The sequence below is a fragment of the Protobothrops mucrosquamatus genome, unplaced genomic scaffold, assembly GCF_001527695.2.
Source record: "Protobothrops mucrosquamatus isolate PMUCROS unplaced genomic scaffold, P.Mucros_1.0 scaffold1298, whole genome shotgun sequence".
NCBI lineage: Eukaryota > Metazoa > Chordata > Lepidosauria > Squamata > Viperidae > Protobothrops > Protobothrops mucrosquamatus.
In genome coordinates this window covers 398,626-414,074 of record NW_015387500.1, presented here as the reverse complement: position 1 = coordinate 414,074, position 15,449 = coordinate 398,626, and the positions used below count along the sequence as shown (strand labels likewise).

The window sequence follows — 15,449 nt, the reverse complement described above, 5'->3', positions numbered from 1 at the left end:
ATGGCGGAAGCGGCGGCCGAGAAAGGTGAGCGGGAGCACGTGACTCCCCGCTCGGTCACGTGAGCGTCCCCCCCCCTCTTGAATCCTCGGCAGGAACCCCGGCTCCCGATGCAGAGGAGAACCGGCTGCCCCGGGGTGCTTTCTTCAGTGCAGATCCCCAGGCGCGCTTTGCATATGCTCAGAGGGGCCCTTTCGCACTGGCGCCTTTTTTTTTTTTTTTGCATGCTCAGATCTGTCCCAGCTCACCCCGTGATTCTGCACGTGATTTCCTCGGGGTAGGAGGGCAGGGGCTGGCATGGCTTAGCAGGAGAAGGGATGGTGGAAGTCTCCCTGGGCGAGTTCCCCACCACCACCCCCAAAAGAGACGACCAGGGGCAGCTGCTTGCCCTGGCTGAAGGTTAACTCTTAGCGTGCATGTTGAGTAGGCACTGCTCATCTCAGTCTGAAAAGCGACCCGTTGGTTAGCTTACAATTAAATGTGAGAAGATGTCAAAAACGTTAAACACAAAGTCAAAACAGCAAAAAAGGGCAAGATCAGAAAGAACAATAGGCCCTGGGTGAGAACATCTGGAAGGGAGCAAGTAACATTGGTTTGAGATTGCCAGCATCCCGTTGACATCAGGTTGACTCATCATGTGAACGGGAGGTGGGATTAGGAGATCTTTTGCCTGGATTAAGCCTGGGCTGGGGTATTTTGGCCTTTGTATCCTGGCAGTTCCCAGGGGTTAAAGCAGGGGTCTTCAAACTTGGCCCTGTTATGACTTGTGGACTTCAATTCTGGGAGTTGAAGTCCACAAGTCATAAAAGGGCCAAGTTAGAAGACCCCTGGGTTACAATCTCAGATTGGGTGTCAGCTGGAATGCAACCTTTTCTACCACTGTTGTTAAGTGAATCCCTGCACTGGTTAACCGAATCATCTGGCTTTCCCCATTGACTTGTTGGAAGCTGGCTGGGAAGGCCGTAAATGGAGACCACCTGACCCTGGGTCCTGCAACTGTAACCAGTACATGCCAGTTGCCAAGTGCCCAAATTTTGATCATGTGACTGGGATGCTGCCCTGGTCATAAGTGGAAGGACCAGTCACAGAGTCACTTTTTTCAATGCCCTTGCAACTTCCAATAGTCACGAAATGAATGGTCGTAAATCAAGGAGTACCTGTGGCTAAAGAAAAAATACAGTCGAACAAATATTTGCAATAAACACCGTCCAAATTACATGGTAAATGTAAATGGATTCAACAATGTAAAGCGCCTCCTTGTGGTCTTTGCAGTCCCCTTAACATGAAAAAGTGGGCCTCGCTGTACTACATTCCAATTTTGGGGAAGTAAATCAGAACCACAATTAGTGTGTGTGTAAACTAGTAGTGCAGTGTCTGGGCATTGAGAGTGCCATCGGAAATCAAAATCCTGGGAAAATTACCGTATATATATTTTTTACAGTAATTGTACACAACTATTTTCTACTATTCTAACGCTTTATTTCTCTTGGCAGCTTATTACCGGTTCCTGGTGCTTTTCTTCAACTGTCTCTTGACCTTTGGCTCCTACTTCTGTTTTGATATTCCCAGTGTCTTGCAAGAACAGTTTCAAGGGGTGAGTGTTTTTCTCCTTTTCTCTCCATCCCTATTAGATGTCAACTTGATTTCAGCCATGCAGCAAATAGAGTAGCGGTGCAAAGTTTCAAAGCCTTTTTTGAATTCAAGTCTGCAGAATTAACACAAAACAAACGTTTTGTTTCTTTCCACACCCGAGCAACCAAAAGTGTATGTAGGCATTCAAGAAACTTTGCACTGTGTGGATGCCAAGCCACATTTTTGACAGCTAATGTAGCAACTTCATTTGTTTTCCGTACATAAGACCCAGGCCCTGCTTAAGAATTTTTAGATTCTGCTACATATTGGCCATGGTTTTCCCAGTTGCAGTGTATGGCTGTGAAAGTTGGACCATAAGAAAGGCAAAAGAATTGAGGCCTTTGAACTATGGTGCTGGAGAAGACTCCTGCGAGTCCCCTGGACTGCAAGGCGATCAAACCGGTCAGTCCTAGAGGAGATCAACCCCGACTGCTCTTTAGAAGGCCAGATCCTGAAGCTGAAATTCAAGTACTTTGGCCACCTAATGAGAAGGAAGGACTCACTGGAGAAGAGCCTGATGCTGGGAAAGATGGAGGGCAATAGAAGAAGGGGACGACAGAGAATGAGGTGGCTGGATGGAGTCACTGAAGCAGTAGGCGTGAGCTTAAATGGACTGCAGAAGATGGTAGAGGACAGGAAGGCCTGGAGGAACGTTGTCCATGGGGTTGCGATGGGTCGGACACGACTTCGCAACTAACAACAACATACTGGCATCACACATTATACTAAGCTATGGTTTTTAAACTATGCTTCATTGATAATTGACTGGGCTGTCGAATCACACTAAGTCATAAATCTTGATCAGAAGAGCACAATAGCTACATGGTGCATTCCTTCAATACACATTATTAGCAAAACCTAATAACCCAAAACATCTTCTGCAAGGCACGTACCCATCCCTTAGTAGATGGAATTCTCTAGTTATCTGGAACAAATAGGCAGGTAGGCCTCATTAAAAGGCTGTATTTCAACTTGGCTCATTTGTAATTTCTGATATTGACAATTATTTTTCTGTTCTGATTTGTCATCCAGAATCTAACCTGCCCCAATGGAACGCAACAGAACGGCACAGAACATAACGCAACAGCTGATTGTGTGGAAGGGCTTGGAATGACTCCTGAAGAATATAATCTTCTCTATGCCATCTATGCCTGGACGTGAGTATCTCTCTCACATACATATATACACAAACACACACGTACACGCAAAATAACTATCTTCACCTCCTCTTTGTGATTTTTTTGTTTGTTCTCTTTAGTAATGCGCTGGTGGTGATTGTGGCTGGCTTCTTGATTGACAAACTGGGAAACCGCTGTAAGTTTGGAGGAGCTGAACGGTTTAATTTCTATGCCCGCCCATCTCAACCGGGTGACTGTCGCATTGTTTTCTTTGCCACTTTCCTGCCCTCTCTCTGAGATCATCTGGGGGGGTTGGGGGTGGGGATGCTGCTCTGTGTGTCCCTTTGTCTTCTCAAATCCAGCTGGCTAAAGAAGACTTTTTCTGCTCTGTTAATGCATTACGAACAGTTGCCTTTCCTGGGAAGTTATTGGCATTTATCTCCGCTGGAGAAGTTTCACAAGAAGCTTTTAAAAGCCTTTTGCAATGGAAGGGCTCACTTTAGCCACATCTGTCTGGGTCAGGGGTAGGCAACTTTGGCTCTTTTATGACTCATGGACTTCACCTCCCAGAATTCCTGAGCCAGCCATGCTGAGGGGAAAGGGAGAGGTTTCCCTGCTGAGCCATGCTGGCTCAGGAATTCTGGGAGTTGAAGTCCACGAGTCATGAGGGGGCCATAGTTCCCCCATGCTGGCTCAGGAATTCTGGGAGTTGAAGTCCACGAGTCATAAAAGAGCCAAGGTCGCCTACCCCTGGTCTGCGTCCATTGGCTTCGAATGTTCTAAATGTATCAAGGAACTCAGTTATGGTTAGAGATGCATTTGAAAGTGCAGCTTTGTTTCAGATAGATAAATTCCACCTCTTTTCTGTCCTGAGTTGACAAATGACTTTTATTCTGTTCTTTTAACAATGCTAGCAGTGATGAGGTTACCTAGTTTGGGTCATGAAACGCCTGCAAGAAAACCACTAAGCTCAGAGGCCACCAAGGACCTCTCATAACAACATTTGTTTTGACCTAGTGTTAGAAGTTGGCAAGCTGTGTAATCTCAGACCATACCCTTCACTTGGGTTATTTCTGTAGATGGCTACAAAACACACAGTTGAAAACTGGTCGGCAGACATTAATGTGATTCTTTTAAATTGAGCCTTGGATCTGATGGGCTGCCTTTCTTGAGTAGAAAAAGGTGTAAGATTGCCAGGGAAATTGAGTATCTTTGGTTAGCCCTTCCAGAATTTTTTTCAAGCATTTTAAAAACCAGATCATGTTTCTTGGGAAGCACAAGGAGACCGTGTGTATTTGCAGTGTATTTTACATGGCAGAATTTTGAGTAGTTTTATTTCCTACAAGCTTTAAGAGAAAAATGTTTGATCTTTCTTATCAGAGATAGGAATTAAGTATTGTGTTTGTTACAGGTAGCCCTTGACATGCGACCAATTCATTTAGTGACTATTTGTGGCACTTTCAAAATTCGGGTGCTTGACAAAACCTGCATCTATTTACGAGGGTTGTAGCATCCTGGGGTAAGGGGATCACCGTTTGTAAACTTCCTAGCAAAACCAGTGGGAGAAATTGGATTTGCTTAACAACCACATGATTTATTTAGCAACCAGAGTGATTCGTTTTAACAACTGTAGCCAAAAAAAAAAAGTCAACGTTCGGCACAGCCACCTTGTTTAGCAATGGGAATTCAGCCCCCAGTTGTGTTGAAAGTTGAAGACCGCCTGCAACTGGAAACAGTGGTGGCGTGTCTTGGAGATCTATGTGATCAGAAGGGATTAAAGCGTTTATAAACCTGGGTCTTGTCCCCTCTTGGATTCCAGTTTGCACGGTTGTTGTAAAAGCCAGGTGTTTTGCCTGTAGAATTTTGCCCATGCTGGTTTTTTTCCTCTTTCCTTCTCTCCATAGTTGGTGTCTTTGTCTTCTCTTTCCTCACTGTCTTGGGATCATCCGTTTTTGCGCTGGGCTCCCACCTGAAAGGAACTCCGTATCTCTTGCCTCTGATGCTCACTGGCAGGCTGCTTTTTGGTTCTGGAAATGGATCGCTCACAAGTAAGGAACGAACAGCGTCCTCTTCATAGAAGGGAGAGCGCGTTGGGTCAACCTGGTTAAACTCTTTGCCGATAAGGTTCTGTGAGCTGAGACGAAGCATTGAATGACTTAACTTCTTTCCACTCTTTTTCTTTGGTAAGCAAGATTCAGCCATAGTGAGCAAGAACATCCGATGTTAGCAGTCTTGACATCCGGCCCCCTTTTTCCCTTTTTTAAAGGGAAATTGCAGTACCTAGTACAATGGAAGGGATACCTGTTGTCTGAGGCCACCTGGGTGAAATCCAGTGAGGTGAAAGCTAACAGGCTTGTCAAAAGATTAATAATAATAATAATAATAATAATAATAATAATAATAATAATAATAATAATAATAATAATAATAATAATAATAATAATAATAATAATAATAATAATAAAGTTGGAAGGGACCTTGGAGGTCATCGAGTCCAACCCCCTGCTCAGGCAGGAACCCTACACCATTTCAGATAAATGGCTGTCCAGTCTCTTCTTAAAAACTTCCAGTGTTGGAGCATTCACCGATTCTGGAGGTAGGTTGTTCCACTGATTAATTGTTCTAACTGTCAGGAAATTTCTCCTTAGTTCCAGGTTGCTTCTCTCCTTGGTTAGTTTCCACCCATTGCTTCTTGTCCTGCCTTCAGGCGCTTTGGAGAATAGCTTGACTCCCTCTTCTTTGGGGCAGCCCCTGAGATATTGGAAGACTGCTATCATGTCCCCCCTCGCCCTTCTCTTCGTTAAACTAGACATACCCAATTCCAGCAACCGTTCCTTATATGTTTTATGTGAAACACCCCAACAAACCGAAAAATAATCCTTAACCTATGCTTTTGTTCACATTGCAGGATCTGTCCTTTTTGTAAGGGGGGGGGGGGCGGATGTCAAGACTGCTAACATCGGATGTTCTTGCTTGCCATATATGAAGAAGCAAGCATGTTTTATTTAACCTGTACATCACTTCTAGAGTTAAAGTGGACAATGTTAGCACAGCGGGTGGGAAAGTATGATAGTTAACCACAACAATATTTCAGCACAGTATTTCCAAGGTCAGTTGTAACTAGAGGAGTTATGGGAGGGAAGGTTCACACTTCAAACTAATTGGAGAACGTAATGGATGATTGTAAAATGAAGGAGTGATTTATGCTTTGTTACGGGTGATTGGGCGAGGGAGGATTCAGTTTTGGGCTTCATTATGTACCTGCCGAAGCTATGTAGCAATAAAAGGATTCTTTAAGGTAAATAAAGCCTCAAAGTTCCTTGAAAAATTGCTTCTTTTCGGAACCATGACACATAGCTACTTTCTTTCATTTCATCCTCGATACATCCAGCAGGAATCTTGATTTGAATCAAGATGCATTCACATCTCTTACTAGAGCCCCTTTCTTTTCTTTTCTTTTCTTTTCTTTTAAAAGTTTTATCAAACCAACAAATGAGATAAACAAATCAGGGTGAGATCTGAACGCATCCTTATCTAGTTAATTGTTGAAAGAATTAATGTATTTAAAAAAATACATCTTAATGCCAACTTCCTGATTCAGATTGTGCAAACACAAATTAGCTTTTCTCTAAGTTGTATTGAAAAGGGAGAACTAAAGCGAACTTTAGTAGTTTTATAGGACAGTGGAAGCCTATGAACATTTCCTTTTATTTCCAAAATTACGCCTTTCTTCAGTGGAAAAGTGGAGTGGGTTTGTTTTAATTTATAAATGAAATGTATAGCTTCAAGAACAAACAATTAAAGTAGCAGTATTTAAACACCTTACCATTAAAGTAGCAGTATTTAAACACCTTGCCATATGCAGGAATCAGTAACACTTAGTAACGCTGATCTCTCTTCTGCTTTTTGAGTTGTGCAGAACCGCATCACCGCCTTTTGGTTCAAAGGCAAAGAGCTGGCGCTCGCCTTCGGGTTGACTCTCTCTTTCTCCCGTCTCGGGAGTGTCCTCAACTTCTTTTTCACCCAGCAGTTTGAAAGCCATTTTGGAATCCAGTGGACACTTTGGGGAGGTGAGTTTCTCTTGGAGCACAATCGCTAGGGCTAGGCTTTGGACGGTCACTAAATGAACTGTACTAGATTGAGAGAACTTGCCTAGAACGCTCCATCAGAACTCGGGAGCTTTTCCAGAAGGTCAACGAATAACCTAATGCAGCTGGTTCTCAAAAGAAGATCTACACTGGAGCAATACATTGATGCTTTGACTACAAAGGTTATCCGACTTAAAAAGGTTTCAGGCCAACCCTAAAGTTCATCGATGATTGGTTCTTCTGATGATTGGTTCTTCTCTGTTCACAGGAGCCCTGTTATGCGTGCTGGGCTTTATTTCAGCCATCACCGTCAGCGTGCTGGACAAAGTGGGTACGAAGCAGCTTGGCTTAGATGGAGTTCTCCAACAAGAGTCCAAGAAAGTGGTAGGTAGGGTGGGTGTTGTATCAGACACGTGTGCCTGGCTGAGGAATTTTGGGAGTTGAAGTCCACAAGTCATAAAAGGGCCAGGTTTGAAGACCCCTGTCTTAAATCTAACAAACAAAATGGAGGCTGGCTGAGGAATTCTGGGAGTTGAAGTCCACAAGTCATAAAAGGGCCAAGTTGGAAGACCCCTGTCTTAAATCTAACAAACAAAATGGGGGCTGGCTGAGGAATTCTGGGAGTTGAAGTCCACAAGTCATAAAAGGGCCAAGTTGGAAGACCAAGTTGGTCAAGAGAGACTTCAAACATTTAAGCTCATTGTGTTCCCCCCGTTTTCCTATCTCTTGAAAAAAGAGAGGCGGGGGGGGGAGGTTCTGAATGGCTTTGGATTCTGAATACTTATTTGGTTTGCATTCTGACTCAGTTTATACCTTCTACCAATGATTTTGTTGAATAAAGCTAGTTGGCTGGTCTTAAAGGACACTCGGAATCAAAACTAAAGGAACTATGTTACAGCAGAGAATCTGCACATCTGGTTTCTCTGGTGCTTGCTTTGCTGGTTGAATTTCCTGTGTTGGATGGGAGGTTGATCTTGGTTTATTTCATCTTAGTCTCCAGTAGCTGTAAATGCGAAATGTGAAAATGAATGAGTTTGAGCAGGAAGGTGTGATGGAAAATTACGTTTTTGGTTCCCCCGTTTCTCCGTTGTGTGAACATATATAAAAGCCTGGAAATTCAGAATGCATCATTATTTTTTTCTTCTCTAAGTAGAACCAGGGTGGGAGGAAGCCTTGGTGAAGTATTGATCCAAGCTATCTTCTCCAGTTGAGTTGGATTGCAACCCTCAGCCTATCCAGCCACAATGTCAGAAATGTGGAGAATTGAAATTCAAGAATTGTGGAATAGGCTAGAGCAGTGGTTCTCAACCTGTGGTCCACGGACCCCTTGGGGGCCGCGATGTCATCACAGAGGGTCTGCGAAGGCTTGAAGAAATGTTATGAGTTAAATCTTGGAGGGGTCTGTGACCCTGGTTCATGGCCACAAAAGGTATTTAAAGGAGGTCCGTGGTGAAGAAAAGATTGAGAACCACTTGGCTAGAGAAAGCTGTTTTTAGAGACTCTAATCCTCAGAGCTGTGTTTGTAGGTAATTAACGCGTGCTTTATTTTTAACTTCCAGAAAATTCAAGATATCCGCCACTTACCCCTTCGCTACTGGCTTTTGGTCCTTACTATCATGTTCTTCTACAATGGGGTCTTCCCCTTTGTGGCCGATGCAAGGTAAGCCATTTCATTTCGCAAAATGGGACAGAGGGTTGACTGTGGGCAAGAATGGAGCGAATCCTGTGGCATGCAGTGGGTCAACTGTCCCTTTGGCATATTCAGCAAAAGAAACCCCTGGGACATTAATTTACCAAGAGTATAACTTTATTGATAATTCCACATAGGCACAAGAGAAGCCAGTTCTGAGGTTTTGGCACGCGAAGGAGCGTGGTTAAAAATCCCCTTTCTGCCCCGGGCCGCTCACTGTTCATTGTCCAGTTTCCTGTACAATTCCTGTACAATTCTTGGACCCAAAAATGCTAGCTGTGGATTTTCTGTACACTATACTGTACTGTACACTGTTGCAGCTTCTTTCAAGGAAGGAGCTGATTGATTTGGGGACGCTTTCCCTGACTCTTTCAAATTTGTGCGATCTCGACAAAGTCTCCTGCTTTATTCTTTTGCATCAGCAAAACTGAAATATTGATTGGCAGGGGGGGGGATGAATAGGAAAGATGAGACTAGATGTTAACCAAAGACAACACAGAATATCCGAGTCTTGCAGTTTGGGCTTCTGCAGATGTTAGGAGCCAGGAATCACCCGGTGGCATTTTTCTAGATTTGTTAAGACTGAGCAAGGATTTGGTTGTAGAATGGTTCTTTCCAGTAATGTATGAAAAATGTGGCGCTTGAAAAATAATTATTGAATACTCAGTTAATTATCAAGCTGGTGCTTGATAGGTAAGTTTGGAAGCAAGGACTAGGAATAGGTAAGGACTAGGAATAGGTAAGGACTAGGAATAGGTAAATTTGGAAGCAAGGACTAGGATCAGGTTGGGAAATTTCTCTAGGTTCACAGTGAAAACGCCATATTGGGGGTGTTCCTCCACCAAACCTTTGCTACTGTGAGGAGCGTGGAGATTCCCACGTTGCCTGGGAACTTATCTTCTAGACATTGGCTTCGCTTGCCAATGCAGCATCTTAGAACAAAACAAGCCATGTCACCAAAGGCTATTAAAAACACAGAATGCTCAACTTAGAAGAGTTGATTTCTTTGTAGAAGGGTGATGTTTTTCCCCCATCAGTGCCAAAACAATTTGGAGTCCTAACGGGATTTCTCTCTCTTTCTCTTTCTCCTATCCCATTTCTTTTTTCTAGTAAGTTTATCCAAGATAAGTATCCTGGCTACAGTCAACAGGCAGCTGCATATATAGCTGGAGCAGTTTACGACAGCTCTCTTGTTCTCTCGGCGGCTGTTGGCATATTGATCGTAAGTTTCGAAGGATGATTTTTATTAAGACTTGAGGGCAGAAATGGGGCAGTGCCTTGATGGGGCGCCTGCATTTGTAGGGCGAGGTAAGGCAACCCATAAAATTGTGCAAACGGGAAAAAATGAAGCCTGAAAAGAATATGCAAACACAACAAGGCGTGCAACTTTTTCTGGGTTGAGAGCTACATTGAGTTTTTGCTAGCGGCCTTGTTTCAAAATGAGAGTACAAGGACAGAAATTGTTTTTTTTCCTCTCTCTCTCTCTCTCTCTCTCTCTCTGGTTAGCTCCAATGTAATTAGCCTCCAAGTCATCAAATCATCATTGAAAAAAGATATTTGAGGAATGATATCACTTCTTAATTTATTCCTTGAGGTTCTCCTTTTAGATGGTAGGGTTTTTTGGGGGGTAGCAGTTTGAGGTTTTAAAAAATGTGAATTATATCTTTTTAAAGATAGATTTCTCTGTGGTCCCAATAGCTGGATGCATTATTACTCTATGAGATTTGTGTGCATGTGTGCATGCATGCGTGTGTGTCTTCAGGTCAAGGTTGGCTCTTAAGTGACTGCAGTTTCCATGGCAAGATTTCAGAAGTGGTTGATCCTTGACTTCTTCCTAGAGCGGGCAGTGAGTGACTGGCCCAAGGTCACCTAGCTGCTTTGTCCGTAAGGCAGGATTAGAACTCACGTTCTCCCAGTTCCTAGCTTGACGCCTTGAACTTCCACCACACTGGCTCTCATTTCTCTCTCTCTCTGCTTTTTTCCAGGATTATATTGGTCTGAGAGGTGTGTTTGCGGTTGGTTGTGCGGTGCTAACGTTGCCCGTGTTTGCTCTCTTGGCCTTCACCTTCGTTCCCCCACTTGTCTCCACCGTCTGGCTAGGAATCACCTACTCTTTCGCAGCCGTAAGTTTTCAGAACTGGAATGCACGGATTCCCGATTTCTACTCAACTTTAAGCCGTGGGGATGTTTCTGGTACTGACCTAACTTTTGTCAAACGTTCCTGGGTTCTTCATTAGAAAGAGAAAGGTTAGGACAGTGATGGCGAACCTTTTAGGGACCGAGTGCCCAAACTGCAACCCAAAACCCACTTATTTATCACCGGGTGCCAGGCAGGCGTGGCCCACTGGATGGGCGTGGCTGTGGTGGTCATGGCAGACTGGGTGGGTGTGGTCACCTCGATATTGCTCGTGGGGAGGGATGCCTGTGGGGGCCAGGAAGGGTTGGGGGGAGATCCAGGGGGTCTCTGGCAGATGGGCGGTGGGCAGGAGGCTCATCCTGAGGGGTGAGGCGAGGTAGGGCTTGGGTACCATTGTTGCAGGGCAAGGAGAGGCAGGGGCCGGGGTGGCTGCTGCCTGACACCATCGGCCCCCATACACAGAGGCCAGCGAGCGCATGAGGCCCGACAGTGTCCGTCAGCAGCCACAGCCTGCCGGCCCCTTAACCGGCGCACTCTGGGGCTCCGCAGCCCACCCCCAGCAGTTCAGAGAAGCCGCCTCTGAGCTAGACGGCCGGCCAACAGCTGAGGAGGCGATGCAGTGGGTCGTGCCCGGGAAAAGGAGAGCATGCGAGGCCAAGAGGGATGGGAGGGGGGAGGGAAACCAGCCATGCTGGGATGCATCCGGCCACGTGGGACCTCGGCAAGTTAGCAGGTGGCTGGTTGAAGAGGGACAGTTGCCATCTCCAGGGCATGGTGCGCGTGCCCACAGAGAGGGCTCCGAGTGCCGCCTCTGGCACACGTGCCATAGGTTCGCCACCACTGGATTAGGAGGTGAGGAGAGAGTCAGAGCAGGAGAACTGTTTGGCAAGCCCATTGAAGTGGGATTTTGATTTGCTGAGTCTCACATTTCAGTGCTGGCTTCAACAGTTTTAGAATCAGAGGTCACAGAGCACGTAAGAGTTTAATTGCTGCTGTTTGCAGGAATCCAGATTTAAATGTTGTCTATCTTAAGCATTCCTGAGAAATAAGTGTGGCTTCTGTTCCTGGGAGAGAATGAGTCCATCTAAGCAGCCTAATCTGTGGCATCCCCTTGTGATTATCAGTAAACAGAGATTTTAGAAGAAGGTTGGGATCTCATGATCACTTAGAGGAGTTGACGACAAGAACTCGACTCGTAAGAGTTTATCTCAGCATTTCTCAACCGTAGCAATCTTTAAAATGTATGGATTTTAACTGCCAGAATGCTGGCTGGGAGTTTGAAGTCCACACATCTTCAAGCTATTAAGGTGGAGAAGCACTGCTTTATCCGATTATTTCTTCCGAGATGAAGCTGCCGTGAAATTTGATTCTTTCTTCCTACAAAAGCGGTCTTTCTCACATTATTTCCCTGGTCTGTCCGTCTTTTCCACTATGTTTTGTACAGGCCAGCATGTGGCCTTCAATTCCACTCGTGGTCCCTCAAGCAACATTGGGAACAGCGATGGGGCTCGCGACATCCGTACAGATGATTGGCATCGGACTCTCCAATGTGATCGTGGGACATATCTTGGGAACAAAGTCCAGGTAACCACAGCTGTCTTTCTGCCTAAATGGAAGCAAGAGTTTATGCCTTAAAAGTCAAGAAAATGCGTCACAGCCGTTCCGAATGGCTTCCATAAATTGCTTGATACTTGATGATGGAACTAATAACCAAGAACAGGTGGTCCTCGACTTAACGACGGTTGAGCCCAAAATTTGTGTTGCTAAATGAGACAGTTATTAAGTGAATTTTGCCCCATTTTACAATCTTTCTTGCCACAGTTAAGCGAATCCCTGCAGTTGTGAAGTTAGTAACACAGTTGTAAAGTGTGAATCTGGCTCCCGGTGTTGACTTTGCGGGCCAGAAGGTCATCAATGTGAGTCAGTGGCCAAGCGTCTGAATTTTGATCACAATTTTGACCTGCAGGTACAGTCCAGTGGTCATAAGGGTGAAAAACGGTCCTGTCCCTTTTTCAGTGCAATCGTAACTTAGCTCACTAAAGGGACTGTTGTAAGTTGAGGACTACTGTATCTTGGGGAACTAACGTGATAAGATGCCTCTGTTTCTCTTGCTACCTGTTCAGGCAAATAATGTTTTTTTTTTAAAAAAAATTTTTGCTAGTGAACTGAAGATCCCCTTATGGCGCTGGCAACAGATGATGGTCTTCATGTTGGCCAACACCGTTGCTTGCATTGGGAGCTCTGTCTGCCTTAACATAGTGGATAAGAAGCAGGTAAGAATCCACTTGGCTGGTTAACCAGGGGGGATCAGTTACCCAGGACTGTGTCCATAAAGGTTCAAACTTCACCAAACTTTCCCCATTCTATGAATCCCCAGGGTGGCACGTTGAACCGTTCAACCAAACGCTCGCCAACCGAGGCAGTGGCCCAGCCGCCTGTTGACACAGCTCCCCTTCTCAGCGAGGCAGAAGAAGAACGATCCATCAACTAAAGAAGAGTCCTTCAGGGCATGGAGTATAACACAAATGAGCCTTGGGGAGGGGTGTCTCATTCTTCAGCAATGTGTCCCCCCCCCTTTTTTTTCTTTCTTTTGGGGGTTTAATAAGGGAATTTAAACTACAGGGCATAAATCCGGTATATAGGAGTAGCTGCTTCGCAAGTAGCTTGCTAGGTGCTATATAATAACTGAAAATCTTAACACTATAATTAATTCTACAGCTGCCGTGAGTGCCGAGATTTTTTAAATGCCAATTTTGAGTTATTTAGTCATTCTTTTAGTCTTCTTTATTGCGGGAGGTTTTCTGCTGAAGAGATTGAAATAATTTTTGTGTAGATCTTAACTGGATGAAAGGCGGGAATGTAAATTACTCTGTGCAAGCAATTGTATATCCCAGTGATGGCGAACCTTTTAGAGACCGAGTGCCCAAACTGCAACCCAAAACCCACTTATGCATCGTCGAGTGCCGGGTGGGTGTGACCCATTGGGTGGGCGTGGCCCATCGGGTGGGCGTGGCTGCGGTGGTAATGGCAGATTGGGTGGGACTAAAAAGTTCAATCAATCAATTCCAACTTTGCAAGATCTTTTTTTTCCCGCGAGAAGTTGAAATTGACTGATTGAACTTTTTTTTTTTTTTGCACATGGCAGCGGAGGCCTAAAGCGAAAAGGTTTTATGAAACCCACCTGAAGGCCCACGACCCGTGCCATAGTTTCGCCACCACTGGTATATACAAATCTTGCACTCTTTTTTTTTTTTTAAATCTCCTCTTATCCTGGAAAAGGCTAATAATGGATTTTGTGCTCCAACGTCCTCGTAGCATCCACCACAGCAGTATTATCAATTTCCATGGAAATCCTTTATAATTTCCCTTTTCCAAAATCATGAGGTTTTAAGTCAAGGTTTGCCTTCCTCACGCATCTGTTTCAGTTATATTGGTTTCTTTTTGAAATCTATTCTGACGGTATTGAAAATCCTAATACAATCTAGCCAGGAACTGAGGCATTATAGTACAGTCCCGGATATTTCAGTTTCCGTCTCTCCTTTCTTGACTGCTTCTTAAGAAGGGTTCCAGTAGCTCCATCCTGACCATTTGGAAATATAAAGTCTAATGTGAATGATTATTGATTGGACTGCATATGGATATTGAATATTCTGTATCTCTTTTGCACAATGTCATTACTAGTAATTGTGGCTATATAGGTTGGTAATTTGTCAAGAGGGTCGTTTTAGCTTTGCTCTGGAAGTGGAAACATAATACACATTAATCTAATAATACTGTTAACTATATTCACTTCACTCAGACTGGACAGAGTTTACCACTCTGGATAAACCAAACCCATCCCAGGGGCATTTGAAAATAACGTGATCCAGTTATGACTTAGCTTTTGGCTCTGCTGGCTCCTAACTGGCCTTAGACTTCAGATGTTGCACTGCAATTAGAAAATAAAACAAGCCCATGTCAGCAACTGTCCCCTGTGATATTCATCGCTTGATAGGAAAATCTCCAGAATTTGGAAGAGACAGTATGCAGGCAGGCTGTAGACAGGCCTCCGTGAACAGAGATGGATGGGTTTCGGTAAAAATACTAGACCAGCATTCCTGATTCTCTTCCTTCTATCGCCTCCCCATTAAATTGCAACCTGATTTTTAGCCCAACTAGACAACCTATGACCCGGTGGGACATCTTCTCAAGAGATCTTTCCTGACCAGGTTTCCCAATCAATGTCTTCAACATCAAATTCAAGATACGGAGACGCATCTGCCTTGAAAATAGCTCAGATGGAACTGTATAGCACAGGGGTGGGCAACCTTGGCTCTTTTATGACTCGTGGACGTCAACTCCCAGAATTCCTGAGTCAGCTTAGCTGACTCAGGAATTCTGGGAGTTGACGTCCACGAGTCATAAAAGAGCCAAGGTTGTCTACCCCTGGGTTAGAGCTATTTAACGTTTCTCAGAATGCCCGTGTAGCCCAATTCGCATAAAAACAAGACGGGCAACTTAATTAATCTTTAATTGTCAAATGATATAAAGAACAATGGACACAACTTGATTTGTCTAATAGCAACACTCTTCACATTTGGACACTGGGGGAAAAGGGATAGTGGTAATGTTACAAAGGGATTGAATTTTTTTTAAAAAAAAATGCAGATATACCAGCCAGCCTTGACTTACATGAGAACCAATGGCTCAGCAATGGATTCAATCAAGTTCATACTACTTCCCTGATCACAATTACAAAGAAAGACTTAAAGGCATTTCAGCAGAACAAAAACATTCTCTATTTATG

At 44.3% G+C, this 15,449-nt stretch overlaps 1 protein-coding gene across 1 annotated transcript; it reads left to right on the top strand.

The window, feature by feature from the left end:
• On the top strand, window positions 1-13,239 carry LOC107292220 (major facilitator superfamily domain-containing protein 1-like). The gene is made up of 13 exons (XM_015821293.1): window positions 1-25; window positions 1,492-1,592; window positions 2,663-2,787; window positions 2,889-2,944; window positions 4,653-4,796; window positions 6,660-6,818; window positions 7,105-7,220; window positions 8,396-8,496; window positions 9,637-9,748; window positions 10,512-10,649; window positions 12,108-12,247; window positions 12,825-12,936; window positions 13,041-13,239. The coding sequence occupies exons 1-13, from the start codon at window positions 1-3 to the stop codon at window positions 13,152-13,154; spliced, it is 1,443 nt and encodes a 480-aa protein (XP_015676779.1). The 3' UTR covers window positions 13,155-13,239.
• Window positions 13,240-15,449: the final 2,210 nt, after the last annotated feature.

What these genes read in the sequence shown, in the direction of transcription:
- LOC107292220 (XM_015821293.1), top strand. Translation starts at nt 1, where the DNA reads ATGGCGGAAGCGGCGGCCGAGAAAG. An exon ending in TATGCCATCTATGCCTGGAC is followed by an intron (nt 2,788 to 2,888) that starts GTGAGTATCTCT and finishes TGTTCTCTTTAG; the next exon opens with TAATGCGCTGGTGGTGATTG. An exon ending in TGACAAACTGGGAAACCGCT is followed by an intron (nt 2,945 to 4,652) that starts GTAAGTTTGGAG and finishes TTCTCTCCATAG; the next exon opens with TTGGTGTCTTTGTCTTCTCT.